Genomic DNA, 16,861 nt, shown 5'->3' on the forward strand with positions numbered 1-16,861 from the left:
AACTCAAGGATGTCTCTTTACATGTGATACCATTCCCTTTTTGTTTTGCTATTGTGTTAGTGGAATCCCATTTCCTTCTCGTAGGCCTTCATCTTGTAATGTGTCAAAAAATCTTAAACTCACTACTCTGAGCGCTTTAGTTTTAGAGCTCTTTTTATTAAGCCTCTGTATAAAAAAAAATGGACTTGAAGTGTGGATCTTTGTGGCCATTGCTCGGTGTGTACATCCAAATTTTTCGTATGCATTTTCTGACCTTTAGAATTTTCCATTAAGAACGCAAAAGAAAATCTTACTTGTGAAAAGGCGAATGATTGTATTTGAGAAAATAGAAGGAAAGCTGTAGTCAGCAGAAAGCTGAGTATTAAGAATAAAATTTACCAAGGCAAAAGATGAGGTGAAAATAAAGTCTATAGTTCTCTATACTAAAGTGCTTTGAACTTGCATAATAACAAATAGGAGCTGGCTTTGCTTGGTTTTGAGTACATATTTGACCTACCACTTCTTACTGAAACCTTGTGGAAAGATTTGCGTGATTATAAAGTTAACTTCATTGAGTTCACCATATTTCTAAGTTGTATTAGCCACTGCTAAGTCATTTATAGCTTGAAAGCAAACAATTGTAAATGCTGATCCATTCATATTCTACCATAAAATACAAGATGGGTTATTCACTACTGTTTGACGCGTGCTTCCCGCTGCGACAGAGAACAAAATGACTCTCTTTTAAACTGTCTATATATAAACGGCATAGGGACAATCTACAATGAGGGACTTCATTCTGAGGAGGCAGACTGGAGGTTTCCTGTTGCTGACACAAAACCGTGGTGTATAAAGTAATTGTCATCTATTGTTCTAATATTAGGAATTTTAATATTGGGAGTTTTGCCTACAGTAAAGTAGATAACTGTCCTAGACCTCATTTTGCTCAAGGATGAAGAATCGATCTTGGAACTAAAATTTTTTAATTGATAGCTATAATGAATCATGACTTATTTGTATTAATTTGTGTGTTGAAGGAATAAGATAAAACCAGTAATATTTGGGTTTGTACTACGTGCTTCCAGAGCTGAATTTCTACAATGAGAAATGAGAAAGAAGGTAATGCAAGTTTTGACAGGAGCAAAACAAGCCCAGCTAACTAGGAAAATGAAAGCAGTTACAAAAATGCTTAAAAACAGGAGAAGAACTTGATAGAAGCTCTAGTGTAGAAAATTAATATGGGGAAGTGGAGGGGCACAATGAAAAATACCAAACCAAAAAAAGTTAAGGTGTTGGAAAGGAATTAAGAAACGATGGGTAAGAGAGATGTTATTAGAGATTCTGACCCATTTCATAATGAAGCTGACAGAATTGCTAGGAAAGAGGAGGGAGAAGTGTTCAGTAAATGTAGCTGTACTGTGTGGAAGGGATAAGACAGAAATTTTATGTTTGCAATCTGATAGCATTTAAGGATGACATTAAATAGCAGTAATTGCATTTACATATTTTTATACAGCTAGTCCAGCTAACCAGCGCCAGGGAGGCTGAAAAGAGCTTAGCTATAGGGTTCTCACATCATGCAGGTTAATCCTCCATAAATCTGGAAATAAATGACAAATTTCCAGAGGCTGGAAGAAGATTATTGTTGTTCCAATATTTTAAAAGGAAAAGAGATGATCTGGGTGATTGTAGGTCTGTTAAACAGGCAAAAGGTAGAATAGCAATTATATGATGTAATACGTAGTTAATGAAGAGTAAATGGTATTTAGTGTCATTTAGTACAAATTAATCAGAAATAGGTCTTTCAAACTCATTTGATATCCTTTCTGAGAAGATTGTGTTTCATTGATGAAGATAATAGTTACAATATAGCACTATTGTATAGCTTACAGGACTTCTGTAAGCCATTTTGTGTATTATATCAAAGAGTGGCTTGATTAATCAGCAGAATTATAGTATATGGACACAGCATCCCTGGATTGGGATGAGGGTTAGTTAAATGATAATTTTCAAGGTGCATCTGGTGTGGGGAGATGGCGCAGATGGGAAAGGCATCTGTTCTGCCCTATTTAACACTTTGTATCAATGAGTCGCGCAAACATCTTATTGTTAACAAAGTTTGGAAGTGGCATGAAAATTGGAGGAATTTATAATGTCATGACTGTAAGATAGCGTGGATTACTTAGTGTCCTTGGCCGAGGCACCTGGTAACTATTTCAGAACAGACAAACATCAGGTTCGTAATTTGCTGGCTCTGCTTACAGGACGCTGGACTCTGTCCTGGTGCACCATAGCAGAAAACATTTTAGGGTCACTTGTGAAGGATTAACAGAGTGTGCACCCCGGATGTACAGAAGACAGCGGGAGCTGGCAATACCACTGTTTGGTTGTTGCCCTTGGAGAATGGAACAAAATAAAGCCTCTTACTAGTATTTTATGAACATCTTAGCTTAATTCTGTCTGTGGGCTAAGTGGCCTGTCCTACCATAAACAAATCAAAGCAGATGTGTTCCACATGCCCTCCATTCAGCTGTAGTGTAGACAAAGCTTACCCCCATATCTGGTACAGCATATGCCTAAATAACAGTGAAAACTGTCCTCAAAAAACTTCCTGCAGTCTGTAGTGTCTTTCCTTGAGACTTATTTGAGAACAACACTTGTGGAAATAAACATGTCCTAACTCTTTTATCAGTATTACTTTAATTAATGCACTGAACATTTAAAACCAACTGATGAAAAGTCCTCCCAAAGAGTATTACTAGAGATTAAACCAAGCAGCAAAGGGGACCTGCAGAATCTTAAGTGCGTAATACTCCTGGTAAAATAGTCACAATGTATCTATAGAACTGCTTATTTTCAGTGGATTTGAATGAGAAGAAAACTTGAGAAAAATCCTCTGCAGAACACTGCTAAGTAAAATTGTTGGGCTGGTGGGCAATTTATTTGCAGAAGACTTGCCTAAATGTGCTGCTGTTTTGCTGTATTATGAGTTTTGTTGTGCATTTTTATTGTGATGCTGATTAGGTTTCCTGTCTCTGGTGCAGATTACAGGACCGGCCCTTGCTTCACTTTGATAACCAACCAGATGTGCCAGGGACAGCTCAGTGGAATAGTCTGCACAAAAACCCTTTGCTGTGCAACCGTTGGGAGAGCTTGGGGCCACCCCTGTGAAATGTGTCCTGCCCAGCCGCATCCCTGCCGCCGAGGCTTCATTCCAAACATTCGAACTGGGGCCTGTCAAGGTAAGTTAGCAGCAAAGCTTCCCCAAAAGCTGCTGAAATTGTTACTGGATTAACCTTAATTGAGTTACACTGCTGTGAATAACCTGTCCTAAGCCATTCTCAGCTATATGTGTGAAGAATGGAAAAACATTGTCAGATGCATTACTTCATGACTCAGTGAGTGCCTGGTGTTCAAGTGAGTACATTAGTAACTTAGGTCATGTGAGAGCAGCCAGCATCTTAATGAATTTCTCACTGCCAGCAGCCCTTTCCCTTGGTTCTATAATGGTGTTTTTCTGAGCGTACCATTCGATCATTCCGTGGAGGAATTTATTCTGTTTGAAAAAGCACTCAAAACATGCAAAAATCAATCTGTGGCAATACTGTTCTATTTATCTGGTGTGGGACTTTTTAGCTAAAATTTGTTGATTTTGGATTCATCTTGGGTGTCTTATCTCTTGAGCAACCCTGCTTCGACCTGGAGAAAAGCCCATGTCGTGCCATCTGAAATGCCCTATTATATATTTTATACAATTTTGGAAATGCATTTGCATTTGTTTCAAATTGTAAAATCCACCCAGATGTTGCTTACTTCTTTCAGAGCATGCCTTACCGTAGAAAGTCCTTACACTGCTTTTGGCTTTTATTCTAATACTTCCAGCTGTATAAATTCTTTTATTGTCTGGATGTCTGGCAGGAAACAGGAGAAAGTTAACAGGGGCAGCTATGTATTAAACTGATGTGGATTATACATTCCCAGGACCGTATCTTTGGGGCTAGTTTATTTCAATCTGTCTAACATTTTCTAATAAGTTACAATATTTTTGAAAATAGGGGAGATAAAGATGACAAATCTATGAGTAATTTTATTTAATCATGAAATTCTTATGAAGGACTTCAAGGCATTCCATCGGACTAAAAATGTAGATATCCTCTGTCACAGGCCAAGCCCTGGCTGGTGCCTGCAGACAGGCACGATGAACTTTTGAGATGGGCACCACTGATGTGTATGCCACATAATGTGCGTGTATTTTGACCTCAGCCATTCTGTTGCCCCTCTCACTGTAAAGGTCAGAACTAAATTGTGCAGAAATCTGTGAATTGAGGTTCTGGACACTTCTGAAATCTTATGTGCATAAATATGTGGCCCACACCCCTGAACTCATGCCACACCTAGTTATATCCCTCTTGTTTGTGTCACGGAAAAGCTGCAGTGACCTCTCTAATGGGATTGTGCAGTTCGGAATAAGGTTACTTCTGCTTGCTGCAGCTACATTTATGCTAATCTATATGCAGTGCCAACACAATTTTGGCCCTGTGTGTTTGACTTGTACTTTCCAGTTTTCCCTTCTCTTGTAACGTGTTCATAATTTCAACAGATCTGCTATGGAACCACATATTAGCTTTATTTTTCATACAATTGTACTAAATCCAGTCCTTTTGAAATCAGATAACAACCATTCAGACTGAAGACATTTCAGGGATTTCACATCCATATTCAATCTAAATAAGGGAAAGCAGGTTAAATAAAATCCAGGTTCTCTGAAGAGAAAAAGGAACCATTATTATTGTGTGGAGAAGTCAGAAAAAATTAAAACGGAGGGGAGGGCAAGTTTATTTTAAAAAGTAAATAGAATACTGCTGCCCACAGTTCGACTTTGTCTGGCTGGCTGGAAGTTAAATTAATATCACAGCTGAGATTTTTAAAGATACAAAGGAGGAAAATGAAAGCCAAAAGGTGGGATTTTGAAACAAGACGTTGTGACTCAGGAGCATGATTTCTATTTTTTTTAATTACTTTTTTTTTTTTTTTTAAGTCAGTACAGTGCCATGAAGTCTGGCTGATTACTGTTATTCAAGCAGAGCATATTGCTGTAGCTGGAGTCGCAGCAGCAGTGTGGCTGTGTCGAGGGTGCTGAGGCAGTGCTAGGGCTCTGTGCCTCCCAGCACAGCAGTTATCTCCGGGACAGCACTGCTCTGGCTCCGCTGCTGCACCCCCCGACCCAGTTCAGTCAGCCCAGGGATCTTTACATAATGCTCTGCGATGTGGTACAGATATACCCTTTGGCATTCCTGAAGCTTCCTACTTGTGGCTTCCAGGGAAATTGCCTCTTGGCCTTTTGTACAGACATAATACTTTGCTTTTCAGACTACAAGACACTTTACAGCTGGCTCTCTGGGATTTGTAAAGGGAGATTTGAAGGCGTCATCTCCTTCAGCTTGTGTCCCTGTGTTGAAACCGATCCTAGTGTGAAGCCCAAGAGTTTGAGAAATCGGGTTTTACCAGCAGGAGCTGGTACTCCCTGGGGAAACGAGGGAAGAAGCGCAGGCGTTTGGGTTGGAGAGTGGCAAGTGCTCCCTCTGCTCCCGAAGAACAGGGAGCAGCAGACACGGGGCAGCCCCCGGGGACTGTGAGCCAGGCCTCCGCGCTCTGCTATTGCAGTGCCACTCCTCCTCCTTCAGTCTCTTTTCTCTAGCGGTTACTAAGCCATAGCAACACTTTTGCAGCTAAGTGACGACACACATGTTGTTGTGCAAAAATAGCTCTGAGGCCAAAAACTGGGGCCTCTTGAAAATGTTTGTCTTGAGCTTCCTACCTAGCCTGTGATATCATCTTTGTTGTTTCATTTTCTCGAGTGAAAAAATTAAAAGCAAAGAGAGAGAAATAAGTGGGGAAAAAAACTTTTCAAATTTATGAATGTATCAGCAGGTAATTAATAATTTCTCCTGAGACATTAATTATGGCTATGAGACTCCCTTGAGTTGAATCCCCAGCTTAAGGTCATTGGTGCTGATCTTAACTGGAGTGACAAGTTAATCATTCCCATCAGTAATGACTATGCAGTTCCCTGTGCCTCTCCATGAGGCCCCCGCCATGCACATTGCGCTCTGCTCCTCTGCGGCTCCTGCATCTTGGCGCTGGGGGGCTGTGCACTGTATAGACTTGCCAAGGGGGAAGTGATTTTGGGTGCCCAGCTTCAGATACTTTAAAGGAACCTGGGTTTTGGCAGGCTGTCTTCTCTGCACACCGTTCCCCAGATGTTTTGGAAAAACAAAGCAATAGCAGTTAGATGTTTAATGTCTGTAACAATAATAACTATGTGATTTCTTGCAGAAAATATTTAGAGTACTGTACTTAATCATACTTTGCATAGAGTAATTACAAAATTAGTGTCTGTCTTCGTAAGCAAGTATCATAATATTATGATGGGTGAAGAATGGATTTAGGCATATTTACTTTAATTTCTGTGTAGACAAATTATTATGGCTGTTCTTGAGAAATGAATTAAAAGTGGGTGTTTTTCCTTTTTTACATGATAGATGTGGATGAGTGCCAAGCCATCCCTGGGATCTGTCAAGGGGGAAATTGCATTAATACTGTTGGATCTTTTGAGTGCAAATGCCCAGCTGGACACAAGTTTAATGAAGTGACACAAAAATGTGACGGTAAGAACTTTTAGAACTTTCTTCTGAAAGTAAAGACTGGGGGGGGGAGAAGTTGTCTTTTTGGGGCTAACTTTGTTTAGAAGTTTGTAACAAACTTTCCAGTCTCTTTTGCACTTGTATCTGCAAATAGCATTCTTCACAACAAATACAAATAACAGTCCTTTCTCCTTCTAAACGAGAAAATCTTAAATAATGGCCCTGCAGCTCTTTCCAGCCTTTTATTCACGTAATATTTTAAAGACTTAAAGGTACATCTGAAACAAATTAAACATTAAAAGTATTTTTAACCGATATGTTGCTTTAGAAATGCTTGAGGCACACGTATCGGTGTGGTTCTTTTAACCAAAAAGTTTATATGACTGGAAGGTTCAACACATTCCCGCCTGCTCAGGTAAACTGTATTTAACATTAGTGGGAGTTCAACACTGCTGAGTGAAGACTGCAGGACTATACTCTGAACTCATCCTTACAGTTGCAGATGTTAAAGAAGGACAATCATTTTACCTTATTGGTCATCCTATTTTGGAAGTACAACAGGTGCTAGATATTAGTGTGGAAATTTGCAGTGCGTGATTATGGAATCTTATTAATTTTTAACTGTGATTTCATAGTATTTTTTTCTCTCCCTATAATATAATAATTGGGCATAGGCGTCTCCTTTGCTTTAAGAGTATTTTGGGTACATAAGGAACATAGTACTGAAATGTGTCAATTGCACAACTTTGATTCATCTTCTTTACTGTGAAGTCCAGGTAGTTTTTAAGCTCTTACAACTGATTTTCCTTTCAGTCATTAGGCAAAAATTTAATTAATTTGAGCAGACAAGTTTCATAAGTGGTTAGTGATTTTTGGAGTGCTGACTTTCAATATCATAAAGATGTGTGACTGTGAGAGTAAGGTGTCTATGCACCACCCTTTCTTGCATCAGGTGCCTTTAAGGTAGCACTCAGAATTTTTTAGTCATTTTGGCAGAAGTTTTTCAGAAGAAAAATCCCTATTTCAAGTATAAATTCATCATTTAATTGCAGGTTAAGGAAAGCAATTTCAGAAGAGTTTGTACACAGCATGGTTTTCGTATTGACTGCCAAGGATTTTGGCAGAAAGTCACACAACTTTAGGGTGCAACAACATTGCAAGTGTTTCCTTCTGTGGATGAAATACCAAGAACATGGTGAATAAGACAGACTGAACATGTGCCTTGTTAAGTATTAGTACTTGAAAGACTGAGAACTGTAGGCTTGCACGGGCTTCATTGTATAAACATTCCTATGGTATTTTTTCAGTTGCTGAATCATGTAAAAAAAACAAAGACAAACCAAACATAAATCCCATAGAACAAAAAACCCCAAATAACCACCACCTTCAGAGCCTGCACTTGGTAGTAGTTGAGGGACTAGACCCTAAAACCTGGGAGAGCTTGGTTCTTTCCCAAATCCTGCCACAAATTTACACAATCTTGTGAAATCCCTTTGGAGTGATCGCATGGTTACGAAGATAGGATGAAGTTTCCTTTCTGTATTCCATACCAGTAAATTTTTTAACCTCAGCAGACAGAGACTTGCTTCCATTGCATCTCCATATTGCATGTACCAAGCAGTTTTATTTCAAGGTGTGTAGGTATTAATAGAATTCAAAGAATTAGAAGTAGTACGTTTATACCAGTGGCATGAAATAGGATAGTGATTCAACAGTTAAGAGCATAGTCACGTAACAACAGAATCTCCATTCTGCTTTTTTAAATTATCCCTTTGGGTTTTAAGTTGAAATCTCCAATATAAGACAAGGTATTTGCCTTATAGTAATTAGCTGTAGTTAATTCTAATACATAATAATTAATATCTGATCATGTGCATGGTTTAACTTCTTATCCAGCAAGTAGGACTGCTGGCAGCTATAATGTAGCCTTGATCACTGGTTCAGTAGAACTGGGTGCTACCTGCTGCATTACCACTACTGTTTTTTCAGTGGGTCCCCATTAAAGTAAGATCATGATAGACCAGTGAGACGACGCAACAAGATGGGAAATGAGGTGTGTTGGCTGAAGTTCTCTTTATTAGCATAGCTGGTGGAAAACTATTTTAAGTGTTACATTTTTTCACTGCTTCATGTCACCATTCCTCTTCCAGTTGCATTAATCTGAGGTAAATACTTTTTTGTGGTAATTGTGGGGAATGTTTTTTCCTGGAGTGACAGGAAAAATTAGTGACATCTGCAAGCACATCACATATACTTACCTTTATAAAACTCGCATACTTAACAATGACAATGTTGCTTATATGAATGTCAACACTAATATAAATAGTGAAATACTGTTTGGGTTAGCCTCAACCCTAAAATAAAGAATGATGATTTTGCTTTTAAAAAGGTCGGACTCTATATAAACAGTGGCAACACTGACTTTAAGATAAACATTGGTGAATATGAGTTAGAAAATGCTTGAATCAGATCCATTTACGACTGCATTTTTCTCTGTTAATTAAGGGCTCTATTCAGACCAAAATTCAATTTCCACATTTTTTGTCACTGAGACTTTTGGGACTCCTGCGGAGTATAATCCTGGAGCAGAACCCAGAAGTCTCTTAGCAGCGCTCCCAGAGCGCTCGGACTTGAGGCTTTGGCAACACCCTTGAAGTAGCATCGAACAAAAAGTCACACCCCTCTCTCACACCCGAGCGAGGAATGCGACCCACATCACGACAACTCGCAAGATGTTGGGGAGGAATGTGTGCACAGGGGGCCCAAGGCCCGGCACCGCTTGGGATGGGTTGGTCTGTGAGGTCTGGTTATCTGTATGCCACCCCACTCCCTCCACTCCCTTCCTGCAAAGGCAAGGGGTCACAAAGGTGTTAGAGCATCCAGTGCTTTACCTGGGGGACGAGGAATTGATAATTTTTATATTACTGAATTTTTGTATTACCGACTTCACAGGAGAAGTAGAACAGTGATCCTCTCTGCTTGCTAAAACGCTCATTAACGGTCCTGTGGGACTTTGGGTGTTCCCCCATCTGTTGGGGCCAAATTCCAATTCAGGCATTACATTTAAATTCCTCCAATCGTTTTTAATGACTAGAATATTATTCACTCCTTGCATTGGCGTGTTGGGTGGTGTTGCAGTATTTAGTCTCAGAAGTTTTTGTGGTTGGTGAAATCATTATTACAGCCATGTGTCTATCTGTTTGTAGATCTCTGGAGGAGAGGTTGGATAGAGTCCTGTGATGCCATTATTTCTGGCTGGATTCTCCCTGTCAGGAGAGCAACTGGGTGATTTTAGATAGCTGTGACAGGCAGTTGTCATTGATCGTTCTAGAGAATAAGCTCTCTTTCTGCGCTGCTTTGGTGGTTCTTCTTGTAGGTACCGTAGAAAAAAGCGAGCTGTTTTTAAGCTCAGCTGGACTCCAGGTTCCTAGAGTATGAGAGCAGTGCTAAGTAGATGCAGCTGCATTGTTAAGACAGTCACTGGAAACCAAGGGGAAAGTAACTACACATCACAGGCAGGCTACTGATGGTAATTAGGGAGCAATTGGGGCTGGCATAGGTTGTTATTCACATGACTTCCTAGCTGTGAAAGAAACGCTTCAAGTTCCTTCTGTTTGTGTATGCAGCTATTATCAGGCATATGAACATATTTGCTAGGTTTTTTTTCTGCAGACTTTGAAAATTTTTCTGCATTGTGTCTATGATCATGATTTAGTATATAGGTTGAGATTCATTAGTGAAGAAAATCACGACACGGACTTTTATTTTAAAATTGCTGACAAAATCTGAGGGGAATTATGGACATTGCCTGACTTCTGCAGTAGATATTACAATTTCTGTCTAGAAATCTGTTGAAACTTCAGAACACTCACTTATTGGAGAAAGCCAGGAAAGGTAATTTTTGTTGCCTGCAGTCATCCTGCTTTGAGCTATAATCCTGTCAGATTGCATTAGTTAAACAGTGCCTAGCTGCTCAGTGCTTTTATATGGGGGATTTCCAAGAAAAAACCCAGTGCAGTAAAGAGGACGGGCAATTCAGTAGGTGTTATGCTTCCCTTTGAGTCAGTATTGAACCATTGCCTTAGGATGGTGCCAGGAGACACTGTGTTGCTGGAGGTACCACGAGACATAACAGTTAAGCTCCTGATCACTGTGGTCATTACAGGGCCCATGGCAGTTTTCTTAATTCTGGTGTGCAGAATTCAAACTGGAGGGGTTATGGTTTACTTACTGTTAGTAAATCCCCTCTGCAGTTTAAGATTTTCATACATCATTATTAAGCAGTAAAACAAACTGGCATTTTGCAATTTACAGATACAGTGTTTTCTTGGGTTCTGTTTCACTTGTGTTTATTAGATGCCTAACAAAACATCCTGATTCAAAACTGCTGATTATGCCCCTAGTACATAAGTTAGGAGGGGTCTCGGACCACACTGAATTTCATCTTGAATACTAATTATAAAATACCTATTGTCGTGCCAGAACTAATTTAGCTAACCTGCCCCTGCTTCTCTTTTTGCCTTGAAGATATTGATGAATGCAGCACCATTCCTGGAATCTGTGATGGAGGAGAGTGTTCAAACACAGTTAGCAGTTACTTCTGCAAGTGTCCTCCAGGGTTTTATACAGCTCCCGATGGCTTAAAGTGCATAGGTGAGTAGAATCCTGTAAATAATAAGACAGCAGGTGTCATGAACGTTCATCAGTATCTAAAATGGGTACCAGAAACGTATTTCAACTCATGATCTTGAAATCCTTCTTTTATATAGAAGTACATTATGTGCCAATATATGTATTCTGAAATGAGTTTTCCATTTGCAGGATGTGTTTCCTCTTTCCCTCTTCTTTGTGACCTTCCCTTTCACTTTTCTTATTACAGTCTTTCTGTTATGCCGTATTTGTTGCCTTAAAATAGACACAACTTGTTTGATACATCCCCTTGATATTCTTGCTGTCATGTTTTGTCTTTGATTTAATCCATGTTATATTCAGCAGTCATTTAGAAAAGCAAATATACTTGACAGAGAAGGTAATCAGCTTTTTTTTCCCCCTCATTCCAAGTGTTACGAACTTAATGCAGATATTTTTCATTAAAGGAAATAGTGTGATAAGCTGGGTGTGGGACATTTGTATCTGCTTTCACGGTGTTGATGATTTGGCAGTGCTGTTCTTTCAGACTTTCACTGTGGCAGAGCAGAACCTGTCTTCCAAAGGCCGGACCAGGAATGAAACCACTGTGTGAATTAAATGACTGCCACTGCACTGCCAAAGCTGTAATAGAGTAGTGTTAGCACTTATTGCTTCTGGGAAGCATACAGCCTGCTCTGAGGCAGATCAAGTATTCAATTAATATCTTTTTTTCTCATTTTTACGCAGTAATTTCTTTTTTCACTGCCAGTGCTGATTTTTGAGTAATTCTTGTCAAATGAGAATTAAATAAAAGGTTTATTTGCTGAGTTTTGGCTTGTTTATTTAAAGGCTCATACACAGGGCCAGCAGTGGGGTTCAAGAGAGCACCCTGTGTTTTGTACCTTTGGTAGAAAATCATTTGGGAAAAAAATTGTAAAAAAAAAACCCAACCCTTCACAGTGAAAAGAACCAAATGATATTAACTTATCCAAGAGATCTGGAAGTAGTTTGAGTTATGATTCATTTTGAATGGTGCCATTCTATTTCTGCAGATTGTAAGAAATGAACTATATTTCTTCCATTATCAAGAACAGGATTTTGGTAGATTGGATGCATACTATACGCTTGAAATGCAAGTGGGAATTGCTTTTATTGCTTCAGATTAATAGCTCCGAAATGACTGTGAATCATTAAATCATTAATTGCTGCTTGTACTGAATATTTATGAAGGAGATTCACCTTTCTGTAACAAAAAATTTCTAGAGATGCACAATTTCCATTTGCTTTTTACTTTTCATAGTCATTGCTCAGTCAGGACTGCCCAACATTCACCTCCATGTTATGTTCTTGCGGTTTTCCAGCCTTTTTTATCCACTGTATTTGTAGGCTGAAATAGTTCAGCTAAAGAATTAGGTATTTAAATGATGACAGGCTGTGTTAAGTAATACGCCAGACTATGAGCCATCATTAAAATTTTGGCTTTGTGTCCAAGGCAAAACGTGCTAAATAGGAAGCACTATTAATTATGTGCAGATATTTTGGATTCATGTCTAATATGCAGACTGCATACTTGCCATATTAACAAGGACAGAGCCCAAATCTGTATTTGAGCTGGGCAAAACATGTAATCTTGATTTAATTACAACATGCCTGTCTTAAGTGAAAAGTGTTAGCTGAACGTGTCTATTCTGTTAGAGATGAGGAAGTGCTTCTGAGAAATGTATCCCTTATGGGACTCAAACTAAGCAGCACTGGAGCCAAACATACAAAGGAAGAACCGGGAGTTCTGTTATTACAAACCTTAAAAATTAGAATAGACAAAGCAAAGATAATATCTCCTAGAGCTGAAGAGCAGGACACCTCAACCCAAGTACATGAAGACTGCTATGAAGAAAGCTGCTAGTCTCTACTTCCAACCGCCATAAATTTGTTTGGTCAGTGTTACTGTGTTACTTTTTGATGGCTGCTTTTTTTTTTTGGGGGGGGGGGGGGGGTGTACATTTTTCTTGAAAGCTATTTTCGTGGTGATGGTGATTTTTTGCCTTTTCAAAATGCAATTTTTTTTTAGTGAAAAATATAAAAATATTAAAAGCTGAAACAGTAAAAAAGTTGTTTCCTGCTGTTCTTGCCCTTATTTTTGTGTTTCACCATTTGGAACAGAAAATGAAAGAGGGAAAAAAGGAATCACTTCTGATTAGGTATATGGAAGGATTTGGTGTTTTTCTCACAAACTTACTGTCTTTTTCTGAAAATGATGCGGCTTTTGGTTAAGCTCTTACACCTGTAGAAGACAAAGATGTTTGTTGTGTGTTTACCTTTTTATGGCACATTGTGTGCATTCACAGATCCCATGTAGATTCTTTCTCCACTTCTGCCCATTACTCCTTTTAAATGTTTCAAAACTGGGTACTGACCAAAACCGAGAAGGGTGAATTACAGAGCATGAGGATAGGGTCTGTTAGAGGACTTCCTTCCTTACCATCCACCCCACCATCACACCAAGTATCTGAATATCTCTCCACCCCATATGAAGACCAAAATTATAACAGATGCAGCGGGGAACAGTTAGCCTTAGAGCTTCATTTGATTTTTAAAATGATTAAGGAGTGTATGCATTTGGCAGTTTAGTTGCATACCAGGAGAAAATGGAGGACCAGTGATAAATCTGAGTAGATTTTTTTTTTTCCTCCATTTCAGATTTCCATTATATGATAATATGAGTGAACTAACTAAAGTTCGGAAGCAAAGACCAACTGACTCTTTCAGCTGTACTGCCAGTAATATCCGTGTTCAGACTTCCAACTAATAAAAGGCAGAACCATCACAGACTCTCCCAACATATCACTACATATCAATTTCCTCAAAATAATAAGAAACTTCCCTGCTTATTTTTATATCCACTAGAATAGCTAGTAAACTCTGGAAAGCACTGTTACTAGACAGATGAATCCACCAGCCCTGGATAACTGAGATACTGTTTCTTCAGGGAATGGTGTCTGCTATTGTAAGGTTATATCTGCAACTTTTCCTCCATATTTTGAGAGGAAATGTTCATGTATGTTAGAAAGAAACTTGGTTTGGCTTATCATGCAGCATCAAATCACACCACAGCTTATATTGCGTTTGACATGACGTGACATATTGTGAAACAATTGCTCAGAGCTTCAGATTGTATCACAAGATATTTTTTTAATTTTTTTTTTCTATTTTGCTCCCATCCACATTTTCTCTCCCTTCTCTAAGCTGGGGGATCTCTGGGCAACGCTGTTAGAGCTGAGTGTATGAATTCTGGGTACAAGATGTTCTTTGTACAGCACGAGCTTACTCTTTTCAGACAGGAAGCCAGCACATCTCCATAAACAATGTGATGGCACCAGTTAAAGCTGTGTTCCTCTTTCATTGCCTGCAAGCCTATATCTTGTCAAATCACTACATACTTCAGCTGGGGAAGCCGTGACTAATGAAAAATGAATTAATGCTTTGAGAGCTGCAATACTGTGAGTTTATTGGTGTACATCAGTGGCTTTCAAATCAAAGCTTAAACAGAATTGATCTGGTACTATCTTTAATAGAGATGTCACTGCAATTTTTCTTTGGGGGCACAGAAGCATATTTTATTATATACTGAATAGACGTTCCTATTCTATTTTTGCCTCCATTAATTCATTGCTGTTCCATATTTCACTGCAGCTTTCTTACAGGAGGTATTATACCTGAATCCAAAGCAGCCCAAATATTATCTAGATTTTTCTGGTTTTCTGCCTTTTGTTTTCTGATTTTTTGTAATGTTGCAAGAGCTATGTCATCGATAATGTAATCAATCAAGAACAACGGGACCTTTCCTTTTTGTGAAAGTCACATTCCTCATCAGACTGATGATTACATATCCATTTCTTTCTCTCGCTAGATGTGCGTCCTGGATACTGCTTCTCTTCTCTGACCAACGGGCGCTGCGGTGGTCAGCTCCCCCAGCCTTTGTCCAAAATGCAGTGCTGCTGTGACAGCGGCCGATGCTGGTCTTCTGGTGCAGCCACCGCTCCTGAAATGTGCCCGATCAGATCCACCGGTATGAATCCACCTGTATTCTTATGACCATGGTTGAACACTGAATTAGGCAGTGATTTTCTTTTGTCAGTAATGTTTTCGTTAAAGAACTGCACAGAATGGTTGAGGCTGGAGGAGCCTTGGGAGATCATTCAGTCCAACCCCCCTGCTCAAAGCAGAGCCTCCTATGGCGGGTTGCTCAGGACCCCCAGGAGGCTAGGGCAAGCAGACATAAACAAAGGATTTCATCTGTTGCTAATTAATGTTTTTTAGCCTGGTTATTCCAACACTACCTGATTCAGATTTTGTTTTCAACATCCTCTTCAGGCTCAAGTGACTTCCTCCAGAGCCTTCTAATAGATCCCTATTCCCTCTGCAGTTTCATTCTCATGGGAAAACTGGGGTTTCCTTCCTCCTATGTCTAGCTTTGAGGTGCCATTTATTTCCTGAAGTTTGACAGAACCTTATTTCTCTCTGCTACCAAAATGTGCTGTACTTTATCGCCTCCCTGTGTATTGAGATCCCCAGATAATGTAAGATTTGACTTTAGAGATGGTGAGCAGATTGTGAAACTAAGTGTGAGGGAGTGGAAGAAAGATGTTTTTCAGATTGTTTAGGACTGGAGACCTAATGAAATGCTTTAGAAAAGAAGAATGCAAGAAACTTAAGGATTGATGGGAGGAGATCAAGGGAGGTGCGGAGTTTAGGGAGGAATGGGGGTTGTAACACTGTAGCAGTGTAACTCTGAAGAAATTGTCAGAGGTCATGTATGGGAGTGTTTATTATTCTTGTTTCTAATCCTTTGAGTGAAACTGCGTAATACTGGAGCAGAGATCTATGATCAGAACTCTTGGAAGACTCTTCCTGGTTCTGTCAGTATCTCATTAATAATATCTAAACATGTTAAATGTCCAAGACTGGCTAGGATAATGCTAACAAAATAATCTATTGAGGCTCATCTGAAATAGGAAGACAAGGAGAAAGCTTTCAGTCTTAACAAAGTCTCTATTTTCTTTACATACTTTCTAATTATTCATATCTTACTAGTGAATAAACTGGGTGGAAAAGTGAAGTAATTTGGCCAAGGTCACAGACTGAGACGTGGTGGAGAAGCTAAAACCCAGGCCTTCCTAACTCATAAATCCATGCAAGGTCTTCCAGATCATGGTTACGTGCCACTTTTTTTTTTTTTTTTTTTTTTGTTGTCCCCCCCCCCCCCCCGACTTGGAATATAAATTGAGACTATAAATTACTCTTTTCAAAGTGCTTTGAAATTCTTTGAAAGGACTTACGTGTATGTAATGTATTGCTGTCATTATTTAATCAAGTTCAGTTATTCCTTAATGTATCCTGAAAAAGCAAGATGAGGAATTCAGAGCTGTCAGTGGCCCAAAGTCTCTCTAACTCTGAAATGGAAATTTACTGCAATATAAAGTGGAGCACTAGATGCATAATGTAACCAAGCAGTTGCATTTTCAGTGTGGGCAGCAGACCCAGATGTTACTATAAAATAGGCTGTTTATTGCTAGAAATTATACATGGAGATTAAAGTTGCAGTAAAAAGG

The 16,861-nt window shown here is 39.2% G+C and overlaps 1 protein-coding gene across 1 annotated transcript in view; it reads left to right on the forward strand.

The window, feature by feature from the left end:
* The window catches only part of FBN1 (fibrillin 1), a 155,200-nt gene that overhangs the window by 51,238 nt on the left and 87,101 nt on the right, over nucleotides 1–16,861 (forward strand). The window contains exons 7-10 of the mRNA XM_054214339.1: nucleotides 3,024–3,221; nucleotides 6,522–6,647; nucleotides 11,151–11,276; nucleotides 15,160–15,318. Coding sequence (XP_054070314.1) covers nucleotides 3,024–3,221; nucleotides 6,522–6,647; nucleotides 11,151–11,276; nucleotides 15,160–15,318 — 609 coding nt within the window. The remainder of the gene's footprint in view (nucleotides 1–3,023; nucleotides 3,222–6,521; nucleotides 6,648–11,150; nucleotides 11,277–15,159; nucleotides 15,319–16,861) is intronic.

The sequence above is a fragment of the Rissa tridactyla genome, chromosome 9 (assembly GCF_028500815.1).
Source record: "Rissa tridactyla isolate bRisTri1 chromosome 9, bRisTri1.patW.cur.20221130, whole genome shotgun sequence".
Lineage (NCBI taxonomy): Eukaryota > Metazoa > Chordata > Aves > Charadriiformes > Laridae > Rissa > Rissa tridactyla.